Here is a 23,965-nt window from a genome sequence, read left to right as displayed (position 1 = left end):
CTGTTGCTTAAGCAAAGAAAATAGCATGAAAGTTGTAGAATCCAACCATATTTGCAAAAATCCAGCATGAAAGGCCTGTTTTCCACCCATAAAAGCATTTTTGGCAATGTATTGACCTCCATCTGTGGAGACTTACATAAGACAGGAAATACATCCCCCTGGTCCATTCAGTGGTGCTTCTGCATATGTCAGACATTTTACTGGTATGCCATCACTCATGACATCTTTTCTTCCAGATATAAGGTTTGCTGTTTTAAAATATTTTTCTTTCTTTGAACTTGTTCCTTAAAAAGAGCAATGGATGACTTTGCAGTTCCAATTAATGGCATCATTTCCTCTTTGATCTCCTTCTTTTCCACAATGTATTCCTGGTCACAGAGAAAGAAAACATTTCTTAAAATGATTTAATAGTATAAACAAAGCAATAGTATGCTTTGTTTATAGAATGCAATCAATGCTTTGTTTCCACAGTAACCTTTCCCAAATTGGCATCTTCCAGATGCTTTATATTCCAATTGTCTTAGGTTCTAGTCACCTAGGCCATCTGTCAGGTATTATGGAAGTTTTAGTCTAAAATAACAGGAGGTATCACTTTGTGGAAAACTGTGTCAGAGCTAACAAACTAAAATGATGTTAGGAAGTGCTAGTTCATCGATAAGTGGTATAGAAATGTATTTGCTATTGCTATTGCTACTTGTTATTATATCTAAGGCTAGCAGAAAAACTACAAGCGGTGATGAAATTCCAATAATGGTTGCACAAGCACAAATAACACACAAGCAACATTTAGCCTAATGAAAGTATAACAAGTTGTGTATCTGCTAGTGGATTGTCTAACTATGTGACTGGTTACAAAAAGGGATCAAATGGTTGGAATCTACACTTGCACAAAATAAAAATGGGTGTCTACAACTACTAGATGTTCTGAGAACCCACATAAATGTTTTATCTCTTAATCTGAACTGTATCCTTCAACCTGTTAGATTTTAATTGTTCCTAATTATACCAATATATCTTACTTGGATCATGTCCAATTTGGAGTCCAATGTCATTTCTTCCAAAGGACCATAATTCCTTAAGTAGCACTGTTCTGCCAGGCTGGAGATTGCCATCACCATACTGCTTAACTGTTTACTCTGTAAAAAAAAAATGGATAACTTTGGTTCTGTTAACTCTACAGAATCAAACATAAAAAAAGACAGCTTGTATCAAGAGAGAGAACTAAAATAAGAATGTTTTGTATTTTTAACTTTGTTAGCCACCCTGATTGTTCTCAGAGGGGCGGGATACAAATAAATTTGATTTTATTATTATTATTATTATTATTATTATTATGATGATGAAAGAGAAGACATACTGGCTTCCTCATTTCTGCTAGCAGCATAGGCCTATTTCCCATCCAGCTTTGAAATATACATGGTGGACGGACATACTGATAAATCAGCCATTACTTTTATCCATCTATTATGCTTCAGGTAAACTGCCCACCTGTTAAATACTTCTTTAAGCAACCCCTTGCAGATTTGTTGCCTTAAAAATCCCTCATTTTGCACACACAATCTCTGAAATTGCTTCCAGGACTGGAGGGAGAGATTTTTATGCAGTGGGCCCTTGATACTCACTGGGGTTTGGTTCTAAGAGCCCCTGTGAATACCAAAATCCGTGGATGCACAAGTCCCATTAAATACAGTGGCATAATAAAATGGTGTCTCTTATATAAAATGTCAAAATCAAGGTTTGTGTTTTGGAATTTATATTTTTAAAAATATTTTCAGTGCATGGATGCTTGAATCTGTGGATAAAAAAAAAGTCTGTAAATATGAAGGGCTGGCTGTAGTTTTATCAGCCTTAACCAGTTAGCACAGGCCCTAGCAAGCATTTGTTGTTAACTATTCCACCCACCACAATCAGCCCCCTAGCTAACATTTAGACTGATGAAAGCACTATCTATCTGACCGTACTGTGGTACAAATATTGAAGTCTTCACCTTATAGTTCTGGAAATGCAACCGCAAATCCATTTGCCTCCACTCTGTTCTGAATTCAAATATGCTGGAGGTTGGGGGACAGTAATATAGCTGAGAAAGAAAAGCACACACACAAAATTTCTCTTACTTGGTAAGTGAATTGATCTTTTTCACTGCTAAAACCCTGTGACAATGTAATGTTTTTGTCTTGTAACATGCTGCACTTTGAATGAAGTTCAGAAGCTTTGGCAATCAGCATCTAGGGGAAACCATAAAATCGAAAATTAGGAATAGGCTGTACATTGCTGTACATAAACTATTCTCTGCATGTGATTTGCACTCATCTATACAAACACTTATGTCCACAAAGAATTTATAGATATGGTAATCGAAATCAGTGCTTCTCAATCTTTGGCCCTCCAAATGTTTTGGACTTCAGTTCCCAGAAATTCCAGCAACCATGCCCAATAAGTTTGGGAGATGAAGTCCCAAAATATCTGGAAAAACAAAGTTTAAGAACCACTAGACGAGACTATTTGGTCTTCAGGATATTATCAATGAGTTGTCTGATAGTTAAATGAAAAACAAACTGAAGAAGGTAAGGATGAATTGGACCTTTTAAGGAACCTTTGGGTGGAAACAGCAGCACATTTCCTCTCAAGGTTGCATTGCTTCCCTAAACCTAAAAGTACTGCCCTGCTTTTCAGAACATCAACATCCTCTGTTGATACAAGAGAGCTCTTTAGTAGTATGGCCTCTTTTCTCTACCCCAATGGAACCAATGGCTGGTTGTGAGAAAGGACCACAATTCTGTAGCAAAGCACATGTTTATGCAAGCAGAATGTCCCAGCTGCAACCCTTGGCATTTCCATTAAAAAGGAGCAAGTTGCAGGTGATGGAAAAGACCTTTACCTGAGATAATTAAAGGACTGCTGCCAGTTAAAGAAGACAATATTTAGCCTGCTAAATAAATACAGTATATCCTATGGTCTATTCAGCAGGTATGGCTGAATGGGGTACAACAAATCAAAATTTGTAAATCAAAATGTGCACTAGTCTTAAAATGCTTGCAGAAGCTCCTTTCACATTTTCATGCTTAGCATGGGAGGCTCAGGACTGATAATTTGCAAGTAATTTGCACTCAATTAGCTAAGAGGTGAGAGAGAAAGAGTGAAATCTTGCTGTTTTCTGTAGACTCGAGCCTCTGCTAGACTGTGTCATTTTCCTCATTAATAACTTTTGTCATCTTGACCACACTCTAGTGTTGTTTGGCCACACAGCTCCTGGTTTTCATCTGTGAAATTCGGTGGGTATGGATAAACTCAGACAAAAGGCCAACCATACAAATTGGGGGTTGGTACCTGGATCCATAAGTATGGTCAAATGGCCAGTAGATGCAATCCATTTCACTATATTGCTATATTGTAATGGTATCCATCATTCTGTCTTATTCTGTCAGCAGAATCCATGCCTTAATTATTCAAACCTATTTTAAAGAAATTTACCTAATTCTTCAATGCTCTATTATTTGCATGCAAGCCTTTGGCTACTAGGAATTCCCCTCCAGGACTCTTACTCATGATAACAATAGATGCTTTTCACTGATAAACATGACTCACAAACAGTTCCCTTAATTGCACCATACTTTGGAGCCAGCATGGTGTAGTGATTTAGCATTCAGTACAACTCTGGAGACCAGGGTTCAAATCCTGGCTTGTTAATGGAAATCTAGTGGCTGACCATGGGCAAGTTACACTCTCTCAGCCTCAGAGGATGGCAATGACAAACCTCCTCTGATGAAACTTGCCAGGAAAGCCTGGTGATAGGTTCACCTTAGGTTTGTCATAAGTTGGAAATGACTTGAAGGCATAAAACAACAACAGGGGCACACTGGAATATATGAGAGATATCCAACCTGGGGTGAAAGAGTTATAGCCTTCTCTTGGAATGCCTTTTCCTTAAGAGATGTTCCACCCACAAATGACCTTATTATTAGATAATTCTAATTGTCTCTACCAAACTTCAAATCCCATGATTCCATAAGATGCTGCAGTTAAAATGCTATCATAGCATTATCACTGTTTAGTGTAGAAGGCCCCCCTGATCCTTACTACTCAAGCCAAAGCCACATTCTCTCTGATATCTTGTGGCATGACAACAACCAAACTTTATTCAGAAGGAATCTGGGATAAAGAAATCCTAGTATTCACAGCATGAGTGCTGTATGCAACTGATACTTCTGAACAGAACTGAGTGTGGCCACACACACACACACACACACACACACACACACACGGTTAATCTGCTCACATGTAGGATTAAAATGGAAACAAGGGCCCATTATAGATGGGCCTTTAATACGCCCCCGTCACGTGCTAGGGGTTGGCCGAGGACCTAGTGTCCACACCGGCCTCACCCCTAGCACGTGATGAGGGCGTAAAGATGGCAGCGCCCTATACACACGGGCGCCGCCATCTTTACGTGCTGGATGCGTTGCGTCCGCACGTGTCGCCCCGGAAATGACGCCGCAAATGCGCCCCTTGCGCTTTGCGGCGCCTCTTCCGGGGCCTCAGAAGGAGCGCGATTTCCGCGCTCCTTCTCGGCAGCGTTCGGGAGCCGCGCCGTTTAAAGGCTGCGGCTCCCGGACGGTGAAAGCGGCGGTGGCAGCAGACCGCTGCAATCCGGCAGTCTGTAACACGCCAAGAACATAGACAAAGGCCTTGCTTTTGAACATCCTCATGAATCTAGCAACATTTCAGGTCTTGACACATTAATCAGAGGTCCACATAGGGCTCTGTAACCATCAGTTGAAGGCAGTTGAAGAGCTTCCATGATCTGGAGCCCTTAAAGCAAACAAGGGAAATGAGGGAAATTGAAAGGGAAGGACTGGAGCAAGATGCTTAAAACTAAACGTTGTCAACATTACATATTTTTGAGTGTTGTACTCCTCTTGTAAGACTGCAAATTCATGTCGGGTTTCCTCAAGGGCATATTGCAGAATAGACAAATGCTTCAGCAAGTTTCGATTTTCGGTCATCAGTGTCCTATGCCTTTTTATGAGCGTTCTAACTATAGATTCTTCCTTATTTCTCAGATAGGCTACAGTGGGAAAGAAGAGAAATCTTACTATACATAGAAAACTTATTATACATCAAAAAAGCATCATCATAATCACCAACATCTTTCTTTTTCTTAAACTCAAGGTGGCATATCTGGCTGTTTTCCTTTCCCCTTATACTCACAGCAAGTCAGGCTGAGAAACACTGAGTACAGAGTAACTTTGAGCTACTAATTTCATGACACTGTGTGGCCTTGAACCTGGATCTCCCAAATCTCAGTGCTTTAACCACTACATCAGAGTGATTCAGTTTATTTCTGCATCAGCCAACATTTCAACGTTAGATTTATATTGAATGTTTCCAAATTCTATAAATGTTGACTTTCACCTAATACCCATCAGACTGTGATTAAGGGGACCCAAATGTGTGTTTAAAGGGCAATTAGCCCTTTAAAGGACTCAAAATTGACAAATCAAGAAAAAAGTATATGTGCACTTCAAGTGTAGAGCTCAGATGTAATGGGCTATAAGCAAGGTCTTGTTACCTGCAACATGTTACTGGGTTTGTTATAAAAATGACTAAATAAAGGAATTTAATTATTGGAACACCAGTTATTTTATTGGTGCAATTTCTATTAGGCTAATATCATCATTGGTCTTACTTTTAAAAAGTTATTTTAAAGGGCATCTAAAGGCATTTAAGAGGAATTTTGAAAGAAAACTTCGATTTTGTCATTTACTGTAAGGGACATCATATTACTACAATGCTGTTTATAATGGGACTTAAGCATCCATGGATTTTGGTATCCATGGGGGGCCTGGAACCAAACCCCAGTGCATACCAAGGACCCACTGTATTATTTATTTCATTTAATTTCATTTCTAAATGCCGCCTTTCTCCCAGAAAGGGACTCAAGGAAGCTTACAGATAAAGCTGTTTTAAAACTTTACAATACAAACTGAAAATAACAACTAAAATCAACAACCTGAAAACAAAATAAAATTAGTTAAAATATTAAAAAGTTAAAAATATAACTGGAACACACACCCCATATAAAACCATCCCTGACAATGATTATGCATTACTCTGTCCATTCTCATGGTCTTCAGACTTGTGTCCTTCGCTTTTGCGTGAGGGACGAATGGAGGGGGAAAGAATGGGGCATGTACCCCCGCACCCCTGTGCCTAGATTCAAGCCAATGGGGCTTGAATATAAGCAAAATTCCATTTTTGCAAGGGGTCTGGAATGAATCCCCATGAAAAAGGAGGGGCGACTATATATTAAAAGCCTGCTTGAATAAAATCATCTTTGCTTGCTGGTGAAAGGAAAGCAGGGATGGGGCCAGCCTACCATCCCATGGAAGAACATTCCAGAGGGTGGGAGAAGTGACCAAGAAGGCTCTCTTTTGTGTCTTCACAGCTAGCCTGTGATGGTGACAGGACCAAGAGAAGGTATTTCGTTGTAGATATTTGGACTTTTGCAAGTTTGTATGGGAAGATATGACCTTAATAGATTAGAAAGTTAGGTCAAAACTAACAAAATGAATTTCAACAGTGAGGGGATTATCACACAGAGAAAGCAAGCATCCTTCTCCTGTCGTTAAACTGTGTTAACGGGAGTTTCCGTTAATACAAAATGATGGATCCATTACTCTTTACAAATGGGAGAAGAATGGGATAAGCATGCAGGGGTGTGGTACTCTTCCCTCCGATCATGCAATTAACACAGTTTAAGGACAGGAGAAGGACGCTTTTTTCCTGTGTGATGATCTCCTGAGAAATATAAGGTACTTGCACATAGGCAGAAAAAATGAAATGCATAGATATAGGATGGGAGGACACCTGGCTTAACAGGACTACATGTTGCATTGCATTCGCCTTTTTAGCTGCCACATCACATTGTTGACTCATGCTCAACTTGTGGTCTACTAGGACTCCTAGATCGCTTTCACAGGACTACATGTGAAAGCGATCTAGGAGTCCTAGTAGACCACAAGTTGAACATGAGTCAACAATGTGATGCGGCAGCTAAAAAGGCCAATGCAATTATCACACTCCCGTGTGTGCATCAATAGAAGTGTAGAAGTGTAGGCTGCATCAATAGAAGTATGGCGGGTTACACACTGCCCGTTTGGGGCAGCGTGCACCCGCCCCTTTCCCCGCTGTATTGGGGCCTCAGCTGCCAGACCGGCAGCCTCCGAGGCCCCGATCCGCCGCTTTCCAGGCTGCGGGGAAGCTGCAAAAGGCCGCTTCCCCGCGGCCTGGAAAGGGGTGTCCTTGGGGCTTCAAGCCCCAAGGACACCCGGCGACGGCAGGGAGGAGGAGAAAGGGGCCACTTGGCCCCTTTCTCTTCTGCATTGCTGGTGCAGCCGTCTGAAGGCTGCACCCAGCGACGTAAACCCAGAAGGAGCTCCGAAACGGAGCTCCTTCCGGGGTTGCGGAAAGGGCGCCCTAGGCGCAGCCCCAATACGTCACAACCGCGCCACCTCGTTTGGAGGCGGCACGGTCGTGACGTAGTGATGGCGGCGGCCATGTGGAATGGCTGCCACCATTTTCTATGTGCGGAGCGCGTACTAGGGTTAGGGGGTGTGGAAGCACTGCCCCTTCCTAACCCTAGTACGCGCTCCGTGCGTACTTTCTGGCAGTCTGTAACCTGCCATAGTGTCTAGATCAAGGGAAGTAATAGTGCAACTCTATTCTGCTTTGGTCAGGTGTCAACTGGGGACCACAATTCAAGATGGATGTTGACAAGTTGGAGCGTGTGCAGAGGAGGGCCACCAAAATGGTGAAAGGTCTGGAAATCATGCCTTATGAGGAGAGATTTAGAAAGCTGGGTATGTTTAGCCTGGAGAAGAGAAGGCTTAGAGGTGATATGTTAGCCCTGTTTAAGTATTTGGAGGAGAGTCACATTGAGGATAGAGCAAGCTTGCTCCAGAGATTAGAACATGGAACAATAGATGCAAGCTACAGGAAATATAATAGTAATCTAAAAAGTAACTGAACAGTTTGTGAAGTTAAAACCACCGACATTCAATAAAAATACCACATAAACAAATTGACAAAACAGGACAGCACAACATTAAAAGACCATGACAGTCAATTTATAAATGCCTTATGGAATACAAATGCTTTTTACAATAGTGCCACTACAACACCCCTCCCTAAACATCCATGCCTAGTGGAGAACAAGGGAAGGGGGAATTGGAGAAGCATCTGGCTATGTTTTTGTAGCAAGATGTGAAGCAGTTACATCATCTGCTGAGATCCAACAGGCTCCTCTGGAGGTCTTAGTCGTTGAGGTAGTCAACCATCAGACCCTTATCTGATTTCTCACTACTCTCCTCCAGGCATGGATGGACGAGATGGGGTGGGATCTTCAGATCTGCTTCCCCAGTAAAGTGTACCACTGGACAAATAGACAAAGGCACTACTGGCCACCACAGCCACCTGGCCTTTCAGGAGTAGTGAAAAAACACCCCCAAATGATTCTTAAAATGTGTTTTATTGATAAGGCATTAATGCAAAAGGAAATCCATTAATTATTTAGACTGTACTCACCATATTCAGTAGAAGGCAGCATGTCTGCCATTTTCTGAAGGAAATCTTCAATTTTTTTGTATTTCACCATCTTCTTCTGTAGCGCCTGTTGTCTGAAGGAATATACAAGACATTCAGAATGCCTCAAATATTTAATGGTGATTTAGTTCAGGGTGTCTCACCCTAAAGGAATCACAGTTTATCCTCCCTTTACATAGAACAGTCTTCCCATTTGAAGTCATCCAGTGTCAGACATGCCCAACTTCATGTTAAAGAGAAAGGTCCATAAGAAAAGAGCCTTTGTACCTTGAACCATATTGTGAGAATATCTTTATTAGGCTAACCAAAAAGCCACAAAATTCTATGTGCATGCTTTGGAAGCTTATGCACTCCTTTATCAGGCAGATAAATTTTTTAAAAGCATGCAGAAGTTGTGGGGGTAGGAAGGTGACACAGGCATGGAGTCTCCTTTAGGGTTATGTAGCAATGAAAGATGTAGTATTACCAGTTCCAGCAGGGCACATAGATGCATATTGGCCAAGAATGTGCATCTTTATGCACAGTTGCATTGCATGTGCAACTCCACTTCCATGACTGTGAACTGAATGCAGACATTGTGCATTGGACAAAAATGTCTGGTTCCATAAGGGAACTTATGCATGCATAAGGCACCAGCAGGATTCCAAGAATTATATGCTCTGAGCTGATAGGAGATCATCACATACCTGATTTTGAGTTTTTTAAGCTCCTGTTTCAGTGCATGTATCTCCTGCATCTTTACTGATTTAATTTTCTGTTCCTCCTTGTACTTCGCAATAGCACGCTGTTTCTTCTGCTCACATTCTTTAAGGTATATCTCAAATTCAAGAGCATGAGCCCTATTCTGACCAAAGGAGAGAGAGAACTTACTGATTCTTGCATTGTTCTTGCTCACTACCTAAAAGTGGGACCCCAGGAAGAGAAATGCTTTAAAAATATGCTTCTCTCTCCTCTTCCAATTTCCCCCCTTTTCCTTGACACAATTAATTCAACAATAGAGAGAACAAGAGGGATGGAGTCTTGTCCTTCTCAATAGATTCAGGCAAGAGCAAACTGCTGCAACCTCTCTCTAGTTTGTGTGTTCTTTCTCATTAATAACTTTTGCCATAGCACCTTTGAGACTAACTGCATCTGAAGAAGTAGACTGAAGTCTATGGAAGCTCATGCTTCCAGTTCTTTCTTTCAGCCTCAAAGGTTAGTCTACAAGATCCCTTTGCATTCTGATTCTTCAGACTAACATGGCTGTGTCTTTGAATTTTGCCATCTTGATCACACTCTGATGTTACTCGGCCACATGAATCCTGGTTTTCATCTGTGAAATACTGGAGGGTATGTCATTACCAGCCAACATGGTAACTGCTTCTTTCCTCTACTTCACTTTATCTCAGAAGACTGGATATTTCTGCCTGTACTCTGACCAGAGTTTACTGTTCACCCTAAGCAGAGTTCCAAAGCAAAGAAATTGTGGTTTATTTAAATTCTTTTCTTTTATTTAATATTAGTGTGAGCTGCCTTGAGTCCCATTTTTGGAGTAAGGTGAAGTGTAAATCCAATAAACAAACAAACAAACAAACAAGGAAACCCAGCACTTTTAATCTCCTCACAATTTCACCAAAGGATGCGGGGACAGCATGTAAGCCAGAGGTTTGTCTAGGTTCTTTCCCACAGTACCAAAATATAGTCTACCATAACATGCAAAATTACATTACACGCGAACCTCTGAGCACCCTCATCACAGATGTAAAGTTATGCTTACATTATCATCCTTTTGGTTCAGTTCCTCTCTTCGCAGTGCCAGCTGCTCAAACTTTTCTTTAAATTTTTCCTTCTTCAAATTCAGTTCTGCAATAATCCGGTCACATTCTTTTTTCTTCTTCAAAAGCTGGAATCTATGCAGTGCTTTTTTGTGCTGCTGCATAATCTCACTGGTGGAGCCCTGAAATGCATTTTTTATGTCTATAAAGGCCAGCCAAAACAGGAGAGGCAGATTTTCAGCACAGCTGTGAATGTTCCCCAAGAACATCTATAATCTTGCTTGGCAAGAGTTTAAAACCAAAACAAATTTGTTGCTTTAAAAGAAACAGAAAAAATGAATACATCTAAGGGTGGACCTTAAACCTTGCCCAGTGCCATCAATGAAATTTGTTTTCTTCTCTACTACAGCAACAGAAATGGATGCTTCTGCCCATCTTCCCACCATAAAGTCGGGGGGGGGGGTATATTCTCATGGAAACTTCTTTGAAGTAGATGGTTGGTATGGCTGCCAGTGTCATAAAGGCAATTTTTCAAGGCAGCCTTTCCAGAATACCCTGAATTCAAGGAGCCACACAGAAGGCAGGCATTGGCAATACCATCTGCTTAGTGCTAGCAGTCCCTTTTTTCCAAATGCTGAAAGAAATAGCCTTGCCTGTTTCATGGCTACTGGAGCACTATGTCATTTGGACACAGTCCCAGAGGAGTGTCATGATGCTGCGTCCACATGACGCATGCCCTGACTCTGCCCCCAGGGCACCATGATGCCACACACTGTGTGGAGAGCATCATGGTGTTCCTCCATGAGGTTGCTGCAGCCCCGATTTGGCACGAAAGGGGGCAGCTGCAAGCGGTGGCTATGGCGCCCTTTCGAGGGCACAAAAAGGACCTGCTTTTTCCTATCTCCTTCCTCTGAGACTAATTTTGCTTTGGATATTATATTTTTGCCATACAAGTTGAACACATATAGTGATAGAATGTCACCTTGCCTGGCCCCATTTCTGATTGAAAACCATTCTGTCTTTAAAATAAATAAATAAATAAAACTTTTATTTGTATCCCACTTTTCTGTAACTAGACAATCAATGCGGCTCACAACATATTAAAATCCACATTTACAACATTATGTCCCAAATTCCCCCTTAAAACAGTATTAAACATGTTACAATAAAATATCTATTAAAACAGAATAATACACACACACAGAGTATGATGAGGACAGAGCGGTGGGCTAATACATGATGTGAGGGGCAGTCATTCTGCGGTCAGGCACTTTTATATGGGAGCAGGCGATCCCTCAAATAGGTTGGGCCCAAGCCATGTAGGGCTTTAAAGGTTATAACCAACACCTTGTACTGTGCCCGGAAACTAATAAGCAGCCAGTGAAGAGGTATTAGAACGGGTGTTATTTGGTCACTCCTAGTTTTTCCAGCGACCAGCCTGGCTGCCATATTTTGCACTAGTTGAAGTTTCCGGACTAGGCACAAGGGTAGCCCCATGTAGAGCGCATTATAGAAATCAAGTTGTGAAGTTACCAGTGAATGTACAACAGTTTCTAGGTCCTTTACTTCCAGGAAAGGGCGCAGCTGACATATCAGCCGAAGCTGATAACAGGCGCTCCTGATCGTCGCATTCACCTGATTTCTCATGTGAAGCGACGGATCTAGGAGCACCCCCAGACTGCGAACACAGTCCTTTGTGGAGAGCATGACCCCATCTAGGACTAGAGGTTGCAACCCTATACCTGGTTTGGGGGGCCCTACTGTAAGTACCTCCCTTTTGTCTGGATTCAGCATGAGTTTGTTTTTGTCTTTCCATATTCTATTATAAAAATAGCTTCTTGTCCTGAGTATAGGTTGAACATTAGGATAATCAAATGTTGTGGCACATCCACTTAAGACCATACCATAGCTTTTCATGATCTGTACAAAAGTTAATACACACAGAGGCACAATCTTTGTCTTGTGGTTGCTCGATGAATAATGGAAATTGATCTTCAGCATCTGCAGCCTCCTATTGGGGTGCAGCTTTTCCTCAATTCCAAGTTCTTGTTATCTTCGTTATCAGATATAGCCTCATTATCAGGAGCTACAGATCCCTGGCAATCTGCCCCCCCCCCCCACTGTCTGAGTCATCAGACTCTAGGGAATGACTTATGACACAACCCATCCTCACTGGGAAAGCTCAGAACAATATATTGCTACCAAGGAAATCTTCTTTCCTCTTAGATGCTGTGAGGATTGTAGCTAAACTCAGAGGAAAAGCAGAATTGTAAGGGAATCCTCTTAGGTATTTCATGCCTAAGAAAACACTGAAATTCATGGAGTTGCCATAGGTCAACAGGTGAATGAAAGGCACACAGAGAGAATGAGACCACATCACATTGTCTGTTAATTAAAAAAGCACTTAGACCCTGTGAGCCCTGGCTGCACTACACCACTGCACATATCCATAAAAACAAGCTTACAGACTGAGTTTCTCTTATCCAGAATTCTGAAATCCTGCATATTCCAAAACCATTTTTTTCATGGATGCCTGAAATAATAACACCTTTGCTTTCTGGTGGTTCAATGTATCCAAACTTGGGTTCATGCATAAAATTATTAAAAATATTGTATCAAATTGCCCTTAGGCTCTGTATAAGATGCATATGAAACATAAAAGAATTTTGTGTTTAGGCTTGGGTCCTATCTCCAACATATCTCATTATGTACATATATGCAAATACGGGTATTCCAGAATTTAAAAAAAAATTCAAAAATTCAAAACACCTTTGGTCCCAAGCATTTCAGATAAGAGAGACTTAACCTGCAGTGAAAATGCACTTCAGAAAATGGAGACTGTTTTACTGATAAGGAGAAAATTTTCTACCCAGGACACCAGTTGCAGTTTCACTAGCTGTTTAAGCTGAACTGATTAACTTCTGCAAGCTTTTAGTTTCTACATGTTTTTTTAAAAAAGAAAAGAAACAGAAATACCATCCAATATTAAACCTGGCAGTCTGATCTGAGAACATGAATTACAAAGCAAAGGAAGAGCAGCTAACCTCACAAACGATGGGAATGCGAGAGACGTCTTCGCCCTCTTCTTCCCTGTAAAACATAATGGCAGCATTTTATTCTCATGGGCCCTCATTAGGTTCTAAAAAGAGTTATTTGTATATAACTTGCAGTCCTCAATATTTTGTCACACTCTGGCAGGACCAAGATATGACAGCTGTGATGAAGAGGTGGAGCTAATTAGGTCAGCATCATCCTGATTTCCAAGGGCTAGGTTATTGAGAGCAGAATATACTGTGGGTTTAGGCCACTTTTTCTCAATGGTATTTGTATTCCTGATGCAACTTTCTTTTCTTCTTTGGATGTTACACCAGAGGACACTGTGGCATCCTTGTGGCCTACCTTATTTATCTATGCATTTGTGGTAGAGTTCCCTTGAGATTAGAGATAACATCCCCTTCCCTTTTCTTGAAACTGAGCCCATCAAAACTGAAGAATTTGCACACTAGTCACCTGCCTGGGTAAGATGAAAACCAGAGATTCAAACCTGAGCTCTGGCAACCCTATATGTAACAGTATTGCTTAATTTAGATCTCATCTTGTCAGCAAACCTGGCAGTTCTGCAGTCCTTTGCCACTGACCATGTGGGTGGGATTGAAGCCCCCGAACACCTGGAAGATCAAAGATTCACCACCACTGATATATGATTGGGTATTTCTCAAAACCGACACTGGAAAAGGCACAAAATTAGTTGTCCTCACCTCATGTTCCTTATGGGCCCAAGGTCTAAACTCCTACAAAAAACTTCTGAAGCTGACAGCACTGATAGGAGCACAATCTAGCAGGTAGTAGCAATAGCAAGAAACATCACAATGGCTTCTCCATGACACCTCCCTGCTTTATCCCAAAGCAGCCTTATGTTTTGGAAAAAGGCCTTGAGATAGACATTTACAGATATTTATCCCTGCTTGATCCAAGGAGACAATTATTGGACTAAATCTAATGTTGCACTACTGCCCAACCATTAGTACAATGTAAATTGTCATCTTGCTCTACCCTCCCTGAAGCTTTCCACACTATTTGAAAACACGATACATGCATTTTGAAGGTGTGCCAGCAGCTGGTGCTGAAAGGACAATAAAAAAAAATTGTAGAACTGGGCCACGTAGTCCAACCCCTGACATCCAAGAATAAATACTGGATATAGTCATGTGTAAGTCTAAAAATTTTAGAAAAAAAATTAACCCCCCAAAATCTGGGTCAACCTATCGACTGGTCAATGTAAGAACTTTACTTTAACTCTTGTATAAAAAAGGAACGATTCCCTTCTCTGAATGGTGAAAGATGACAGCTTAGTCTGTCCCAGGAGAACATAAAAGAAGGACCAACCCTGTCTACTCTCTCCACCATGGGACCACTTTTGAAAATTTTGAATGCCTGGGTGGGAAAATGTTAATGGTGACACCTCTTTGGAACCTTGAGAAGGATTTAAATGATTTAGATAAGACATTTCTGTATGTTTGTCAGCTATCCTGGGTTAAAATGAAGCAAATGTATCACATTATAGTCAGAGGTGTTCCCACATTGGGTGTCACCTAGTGGAGGGTGGGATTCTGGCGAAGGACCTCCAGGATGTGACTTCTGGTGGGTGGGACTTCCTGGATGGCACATGCTCCCTCTCCCTATGCTGCTCCCCACACACATCAATCCATACACACACGCATACACACATACACATGCATGCACCAGTCTGCTCCCTGGAGATGGAGCTTGCAGTGGGTGAAGTTTAGGTGGACTTTCTTGTAAATGGTATCCATAGGTTTGTGTTCTAGTCTCTGGAGCATCAGAAAACCAGTTCACATCACCTTCTACATGATATCTCTTTAGATATGTAAAGGTGATTACCACGTTGCCTCTCAATCGTCTCTTTTCCAGGCTATATAGACCCAACTTTCTAAGTCATTCCTCAACAAATTTAGGAAAAGGAGAATCTTCCCATGCAGTTCCACTGATGGTGGCACTTCTGTCAGTGGAACAATCCTATTGCATACTAGCCACTTTTAAAATAAATAATTTAGCAGTCATTTCCTCCTTCTGACCTAGAAGCACTCATTTGTGTGTGAGGAACAATGTGAGAACATCTCTTGTAAGATGATCTCTTCTGTGACCTATGTGGATTATCTTAAATGGGGAAAGGAACATGGGATCTTCCCTATGTCATGGATCTGCAACTCCCACCATCCTTGTCATAATGATAATTGGCAAATGTGGCTGTGGTTGATGGGAACTACAGCCCAACAATATTTGAATGGCCAAATATTCTCCATACAGATCTTCATTTTTAAAAAATCAGATCTTTAGAATCTTGTTTTCCACTAATATAAATTTAATAAATTTAATCCATCCATTAATTGAGCAATCTATTGAAATATATACTGAATCAATAATGTGAAGTTGAAGACTTTCATGGTTGGCATCCATAGTTTTTTGTGGGTTTTTCGGGCTATGTGGCCATGTTCTAGAAGAGTTTATTCCTGACGTTTCACCAGCATCTATGGCTGGCGTCATCAGAGAATGCTGGCATGAAAGAGAATGGTGTGTGTGTGTGTGTGTATACACACACACTGTGTGACCCTGTGTAGGGAGGAGTGATTTCCGTGTTAATCTGTGTGTTGTTCTGTTGTTGAATAGCAAGGCCTCAAGATGAGGTCATTTGAGAATTACTCAGTTTTGGGGGTCATTGCCCTCATATTAATTGACACAAAAGCAGTCCAGCCCACCTGCCTGACAACCCTTGCCTGACCCACCTTTATGACATTACAAGGACCCACCCGAGACATCAAAAGGACTCAGGTGTTGGTTTTTAAATCTGGGGAATCAGACCTTACTGATCTGCCATTCCAAATTGTGAGCGAGAGCAGCCTCTGCCAGCCTCTTATTTGTCATGCCTTCTAGACATAAGTTGTTATGGGTATACTTCTGGTTGCGATTAAGCTCTGTAATGCTCAACTCTTTGGAAACACAGTTGTAAAGCATCATTATTATCCTCCAGTACAGGATACAGTTGTATCATAATAGTTGCAACCTTCCTGGCAACACAAAGATCACTGGTAATGAAAACACTTTTCTGGAAATACAGAAAATTATGTCTTTCATGCATAATAAAATGCCAGGAAAACTCAGGAGCTTATCCCATTAGTAAATAAGGTTTACCTTTTCCGGCTTGAATTCATGATGTTATCATATTTAAATCTCCACCTATCTAGCTGAGATGCCACTGCCTGGATGCATCCCAGGCCGAAGCCTTGCTCAGTCGGACAATTTTTGAAGTCAGAAGTTCCCCAACTTCAAATAAGTGCTGGCTGAGTGAGGCTTTGACTGGGGATGCATCCAGATGGTGGCATCCTGGCTAGATAGGCGGCGATTTAGGTATGATAACATTCTGGATCCTAAATTCAAGCCAGAAGAGGTAAACTGGCTTATTTATTAATGGAATAAGCTCCTCAATGTCAGCATGCACTCAGTGCTCACTCAGTATTATTGTCCAATCTCCTTGCAAGAACCACTGTTTCAGTACATGGGTTGATGGGGATTTTTGTGTCCATGCATGTCTGTTTTGAAACAGCAGCCTTTACATTTAGAATTAAAAACAATTTTACTCAGGGGGCACCAAACAGAACGCTCAGAAAATTATTTAATAGCCATCAGGAAAAAAACCACACTCTATGAACTGGGTTTTTCCCATTTACTATATGAATATTGGAGTCAGTAATGTCTAAAGTTGCCACTCTTAATTAGAATTTATTTATTTATTTATTTATTTATTTATTTGAAACTTTCCTTAGTGTAGGGTTGCCATAAGTGAGGACCTCCAAACCGGGACAAATGTAGGACAAATGCAGGACAATATTTTCAAATGTAGGACACATTTTTTAAAAATGGAGGACACGAGAAAAAATTGAGGCTTTTTTAGAAATGTTAATATAAATCCATGTTTCTTAGGCATGATCAAAATGGAGGACATTTTGACATTATTCATAGACAGATCACAGAAATGTACTTCCCTTTCTGGCCACCCCCCTCTCCCCATTCCAAACAGCACATTTGGGCATTGATCATGGCTTTATTTTAACATTGCCTCTTGCATATTTCAGAGGCTTATTCCACAACCAAACCCTTTGGTCAAGGGACTTTGGTTTTTCTTCATTTTGACTTGTTTTGTCTGTATTCCTCCCCACTAAATAAAGGAGACATGAAATGGAGTTAATGGGTACAAGTTGTCAAACAAAAAACTCTTGTGAGACTCTGTAGGCAAGAGATGCACCATGTTAAGAACTGCATTAAGCACACTTAGGCTGCTGCCACACTGCTTTCACTCTCATCGCTCCATCCTATGGAATCCTGGGATTTGTAGTTTGTTGTGGTGCCAGGGCTGGGCTTTGAAATCTCAGGCATAAAAGAGGCAAAAGGCTTGGGCTGCATCTACACTGGAGAAATAATCTGGTTTGAGACCACTTTAACTGCCTCGGCTGAATGCTATGGAATTCTGGGAATGGTGCTCTGTTCCAGCTCCACAGCAGAATGGCAGTTAAACCTCTGGAAAGCTATCTGACCAAGGTGACCAATGCACTCACCCCAAAATGTAGGGCACCCAAGCAAAAAAATGTAGGACATGGCCAAAAATAAAAGCTAAAATCACCCATGTAATTATAAATGCATGCTTCTTAGCCATGATCCAAATGGAGGACATTTTGAAATTTGACAGAAGAGGACATGTCCTGGAAAAGGAGGAGGATGCCTGGTCACCTTGTCTCTGGTCCAAAACACACTGCAGAAATAAAACAATGCTGGACTGAAATGCCCAGAGTTCCTCACCAAAGCTGCATCCACACTGAAGAAATAATCCAGTTCGAGAGTGACTTAACTGTCCTGGGTTAGTGCTGGGGAATCCTGGGAATTGTAGTCTATTGTGGCCTCAGAGCCATGACTGACAGAGAAGTCTCAATGTCTCCCAAACACTCGCATTCCCAGGATTCCGTAGCAGTGGGTTATTATTCCTGCAGTGTGTGAGAGAGATATAAAAGCTAGGGACTGGATTCATTTGGAGGATCTCTGTGTCCAAAACACACTGCTTGGACTGCCAGGGCTCAGTGCTATGGAATCCTGGGAATTGTAGTTTATTGTGGCACCAGAGCTCTCTGACAGAGAAGGCCAAATGCCTCACAGACCCCAGAATTCCAGAGCATTGAGCTTTGGCAGTTAAAGGGGTCTCAAAGTGCAGAGGGGGGGGGGGGGAGAGAAAAGCCAGGGAGTGTGAATGAGCTCTGAGAGGAGGAGGAGGAGGAGGAGGAGGAGGAGGAGGAGGAGGAGGGAGGGAGCCAAGGGAAGTGGCCAGGACCACCAGAGGAGCCCCTGCTTTTCCTCATCATCGCAGCCTTCTCACTGCTGGCAAGAGGCTCTGCCCCCAGCCAGGCAACGCCTCCATTCAGTCTCCTTTTGTCAAAAGAGCTCTGGTGCCACAAGAAACTACAATTCCCAGAATCCCATAGCACTGAGCCATGGATGTTTAAGGGGGGGGGGTCAAACTATTTCTGCAGCCTTTGCTACCCCAAAGCCTTCTATTATTTACCAGCAACTTGCAAGGCAAAATCTCTTCCTTCCAAGCCCTTGAAAACCAACACAAGGGGAGGGCTGATTGCTTCTTTCCCATTGGTCAGCTTCGGGTAGGGTTGCCATAAATGAGGAGCTCCGAACTGGGACAAATGTAGGACAAGGCTTAAAAATGTAGGACCATTTTTTTTTAAAGATCCTACATTTTAAAACCTTGTCCTCCTCCTCCTTCCTGGCTTGGGAGGAAGCCTCGGCCTCCTCTCAGGCCGGGAAGGATGCAAGGGCTGCTCCTCATCGCGGCGATCACCGCAGTGGGAAGCAGCCTCCTCCCGGCCCCCACTCCCTTTCCCGGCCTCTGTGAAGGCTTGGGCCTCCATAGAGGCCGGGAAGGAGGGAGGAGAGCGCCCGTGATCGCCACGATCGCGGGCGGCCCCCACTCCCTTTCCCGGCCTCTGTGGAGGCTTGGGCCTCCATAGGGGCCGGGAAGGAGGGAGGAGAGAGCCCGCGATCGCGGGCGGCCCCCACTCCCTTTCCCGGCCTCTGTGAAGGCTTGGGCCTCCATAGGGGCCGGGAAGGAGGGAGGAGAGCGCCCACGATCGGCGCGATCGCAGGCGGCCCCCACTCCCTTTCCCGGCCTGTGTGGAGGCTTGGGCCTCCATAGAGGCCGGGAAGGAGGGAGGAGAGCGCCCGCGATCGCCGCGATCGCCGCGATCGCGGGCGGCCCCCACTCCCTTTCCCGGCCTCTGTGGAGGCTTGGGCCTCCATAGGGGCCGGGAAGGAGGGAGGAGAGCGCCCGCGATCGCCGCGATCGGCGCGATCGCGGGCGGCCCCCACTCCCTTTCCCGGCCTCTGTGGAGGCTTGGGCCTCCATAGGGGCCGGGAAGGAGGGAGGAGAGCGCCTGCGATCGCCGCGATCGCCGCGATCGCGGGCGGCCCCCACTCCCTTTTCCGGCCTCTGTGGAGGCCCAAGCCTCCATAGAGGCCGGGAAGGAGGGCCAGGGCCGCCTGTCATCGCGGCAATCGCCGCGGTGGCAAACGGCCTCCCCCTCCTTCCTGGCCTGGGAGGAAGCCTCGGCCTGCTCCCAGGCCAGGAAGCAGGCGGAGGCCGCCCCTCATCGCGGTGATTGCCTAGGTGGGAAGCGGCCTCCTCCTCCTCTCAGTCTGGGAGCAAGCCTCAGCCGGCTCCCAGGCCGGGAAGGAGGCGGAGGCCGCCCCTCATCGCAGTGATTGCCGCGGTGGCAAGCGGCCTCCTCCTCCTCTCGGTCTGGGAGCAAGCCTCGGCCGGCTCCCAGGCCGGGAAGGAGGCGGAGGCCGCCCCTCATCGCGGTGATCGCCGCGGTGGGAAGCGGCCGCCTCCTCCTCCTCCTCCCTGACCTCGCTGGGGCCCGGGAGGGAGCGTCTCCGCGGCTGGAGCTCCAACCGCGGAGAGCCCTCCCAGGCCTCAGAAAGGCCTTGGAGCCGCGGCGGCGGCGGAGGTGACCGCGGTGGGCGGGGCCGTCCCGGTTTGGGCGCCAAACCGGACCGGGACCGGGATGGCACCGCCCAAACCGGGATTGTCCCACCGGGGGGGCGGGATATGGCAACCCTAGCTTCGGGAGAAATTTGCATATTACAAGGAAAGGTGTTTAGGGCCTCAAAAACGACCCTGTGATAAAGAATTACAACAATACTGAGTGCTATACATTTAAAAGATGAGGAGGCATTTAGACTCCCAGGGAAACAGGAACGATTGATGGCCTTTTTTTCTTTGCTCACTGTAACCTGAAAGTAATGCCTTTTGCAGGGTATATATACCAAGTGGGCTGGCAATAGCTCTGAGTGGCAGATGTCTTTAAGACCTGCTCTCTAGGCTAAGTCAGGCAGGGAGGCGGGGAGGGTGGCACACAGCCATGGGGAGGGCTGGAGCTGCCTCCAGGGCCTTGCTGGGGGGGGAGGTCCTGGGGAGGGGCCAAACCGGGGTGGAACCATGTGGCCCCGCCCCAAACCGGGAAAGTCCCGCCCCCAGGCGGGATATGGCAAGCCTACCTTAGTGCTGCATTGAAAGTTCTCACGTGAGATTTTTCTGCTCAAGTGGCTATCGCACCCAGTTCCCAGGAACAGAGAGAATATAGCTATCTAAGGGCCCATTCTCACTTATGGTTTAATTCACATCCTGATTTGTCCTCGCTCTGATTTGAGGTTCGAATGTAAAAGGTCCCATGTTCCCACTATGAAATAGTGGGATTGGTTCTTTTTTTGGGACGGTTGTCGTTCCCACTGGGGGGGGGGAGGTGTAGGCAGAGGCCAGTCCAGGGTGGCGGGGGAGTTGGGCAATGAGGCAAGGGGCTCCTGGCGAGCATGGCCAGCCTCAGCCAGACCCCCGCCCATCTGGCCTCATCCCCAGGGGTGCCCAAATTGGGAGGTTTGGCTCTGTGCCCTTCCTCTGAGGCTGAGAGAGAGCATAACTCACCCAACGCTACACAGTGGGTTTCCAGGGCTGAATGAGCAAGGCGAAACCTCCTCCTGCCTTGTTGCTGGCTCTCTCCCAGGCAGCTCTTTACCAGGTAACATTCCTCCTGTCCTGGCAGTCGCTCGATCAGCCATGGTCCACAGAGAGGGGGTGAGGGGAGCCAGGCCAACCTTCACCGGGGTTCAGGGGAGGGGAGCCAGGCCAGCCTCAGAATGAGGGTTGCCAGAAGCTGGTGGTGGGGTCATCAGGCTGGCCTCCAGCAGCCTCTCTGGCCTCCTTTCACACCCAGCCCCTCCTGGACTCAACCCATGTGGCCCCCACTGCCTCCGCCCCCCCTTCAGTGCTCTCCAGGGGCCTTGCCTTCTTCCTCACCCTCGCATCAGTCTCTGCCTTGGAAAACCACTGGATGGTGACCCTGGGCAAGGCACACTCTCTCAGCCTTGGAGGAGAGCCATGCCATGGTGAAAAAAAAGGAGGAGGAGGTGGACGGTGACAACAAAACGGAGGACGAGACCGGAGGAGATGGAGGCAAGACCGAGGGTCCCAGGAGGAGGAGGTGGATGGAATCCCCTCCCCTTTTTCTTTAAAAAAATGTATCGCAAAATCGCTAGATTGCTAAAGCAAACACTTTTCAAGTGGCTGCTTCAGCAATAGGGTGATTTTTCGATGTTTATTTTTTAAACAAAAAAACAACAACAACCCAGCACTGGGGGTGTCTCTGGTGTGAAGGGATGGTGACATCCCTTTGTCATTTGTCACAATTGATTCTGAGCTGGCATTCCCATCTGTTGGAATCACATCAGAATCTATTACTTGCCAAAAAACCAACACAGTAGTGTCGGGATACCCCATTTTTTAAACGTTTGGTCCGCTTTTTCCCCACTGGAATCGATCCAATGAGGATCAGAATCGATTTCCAGTGGCAATGAGGGGCATATACCGGAGCTTATCATAATGGGAATGGGGCCCAAATCTGCCAGCTCCAATCTCTGGAGGAAAGAACATTCTTATCCCACTGGAATCTGACATGATCTCTCCTTCCCTGCCACTTCCAGTTTCAGTTTTCAGTACTTTGCCTTTTTGTATGTCAGAAAGTTGAAGGGGGCAGGGGGAACCTGGCAATTCTGTTATCTTGTCTATAACCTTCAACTTTTTGCTTGCAAAAATAGAATGCTTGTAAATGTCCCACTTCTCACTTAGGGTTGAAAAATGAGTGAAAAATGGAGACAGTTCTCTGTACCTTTAATGGAAGTGTAGAACAGAAAATTTCCGTATGTACTGCTTGCCACACAACCAGGTAACAAGGACACTTGCTGAAATTCCCTTTTTTACACAACCACTTAAAGTACAGAGTCAATTCCAGTGTTCATTCTTGCAACCCTACCAAGAATGGCTGCCTGAACCTAACTCCACCCTACCCTCACAAATTTACATTTTGTCAGCAGTTCTTTGCTACATTTATTTTTATTTATTTCAATGCAGATGCAGCCTGGGCTTGACCAACAGGAGGCTCTTTCCCAACTGTGATATCACAATTTTTGAACTAGGAAGTCCAGGATATAACTTTCTGTCTGGAAGCCTGACTGGAGCCAACACTTCACTTCATTCAGCACCAACTTAAATTTGGCTTTTCAACTAAGCACAATGGATTTATTGAGGACATAGCTTGGTTTTCTTGTTTTACTTCATTTTAGTTGTTAAATTGTTTTAATGACTTTTAAAGACCTTCCAGATTGACCTCCTGTTACACTGACATGGATAGCCCCTGTCTGCCCCAAGATGTCTTGCTTCAGTTTTGTCTATTTTAACTAATTTTAATCTGTACTTTATATTGTTGCTGTTTTTGTTTCAATGTAGGGGAATAGGGGATTATGTAGTGTTGGTTATGTATGTATTATGTATTTTATTGATGTATTTGTGCTATTGTAACCTGCCTTGATCCATAGGGAGAGGTGGGATATAAATAAATTTTATTATTATTGCTATTATTATTATTTCAATTTTTAAAAAAATATAAATATAAAATTAAAAAAATAAATTTAAATTGCTTTAACGTGAATTAATGAAGGAAGGAAATAGGAATGGTTGTTCAACTCCATGACACCAGAGCTCAGATACCAGGAGTGGTAAAAAGAGGGAAATGAGGAGTGTAACATGGATGGATTAGGGAGTCTCCCAGGTCTCTGGCCATGGACCCAATGCAAGAAGAAATATATGCTACCACTAGAACTAATGCAAATAATTCCTCCCTCACTGCTTATGATGGGAGGGAAATATATCAAACCAGTGAGGAAGGAAAGAACCCTGAAGATCCCTTACTTTTTCCTCTACCAAATATACCCATCATTGTTTAGAATACATTGGAAACTCTGAATATTCTGTGTTTACCACCAGGTATCAATAAGTATGATTGCCTGCAAAAAAGTTGACAGACATCTTAATCATTACCTTACCTGTCTTGTCCTTGTTGGGTTACGAAATCATTTCTTCTCCTGTTTTCCATCCACAGAAAATACTGAGGACCACTGTCCATTCTTGTTGCCAGAGCAGCCAT

The 23,965-nt window shown here is 44.0% G+C and overlaps 1 protein-coding gene across 1 annotated transcript; it reads right to left on the bottom strand.

Annotated features, from left to right (window-relative positions):
- On the bottom strand, positions 1-23,965 carry CCDC197 (coiled-coil domain containing 197). Its single transcript, XM_089523169.1, has 9 exons — positions 23,865-23,965; positions 13,400-13,445; positions 10,358-10,537; positions 9,288-9,445; positions 8,584-8,675; positions 4,893-5,065; positions 2,115-2,225; positions 1,020-1,136; positions 1-368 (listed from the first exon to the last, which is right to left on the bottom strand). Exons 1-9 carry the CDS (start codon positions 23,963-23,965, stop codon positions 216-218), a joined length of 1,131 nt encoding a protein of 376 aa, XP_089379295.1. The 3' UTR covers positions 1-215.

The sequence above is a fragment of the Sceloporus occidentalis genome, unplaced genomic scaffold (genome assembly GCF_023333645.1).
Source record: "Sceloporus occidentalis isolate IW3139 unplaced genomic scaffold, rSceOcc1.0.p SCAF_4, whole genome shotgun sequence".
NCBI lineage: Eukaryota > Metazoa > Chordata > Lepidosauria > Squamata > Phrynosomatidae > Sceloporus > Sceloporus occidentalis.
The sequence above is the reverse complement of the archived record's forward strand: the minus strand, read 5'-3'. Positions and strand labels throughout refer to the sequence as shown.

Excerpts from the sequence above, each read along its gene's own strand:
- CCDC197 (XM_089523169.1), bottom strand. The coding sequence starts at position 23,965 with ATGGCTGCTCTGGCAACAAGAATGGACAGTGGTCCTCAGTATTTTCTG. Across the intron at positions 9,446-10,357 it reads TGAACCAAAAGGATGATAAT|AATAGGGCTCATGCTCTTGA; the intron begins GTAAGCATAACT and ends TCCTTTGGTCAG. Across the intron at positions 2,226-4,892 it reads AGTACAACACTCAAAAATAT|ATGCTGATTGCCAAAGCTTC; the intron begins GTAATGTTGACA and ends GGTTTCCCCTAG.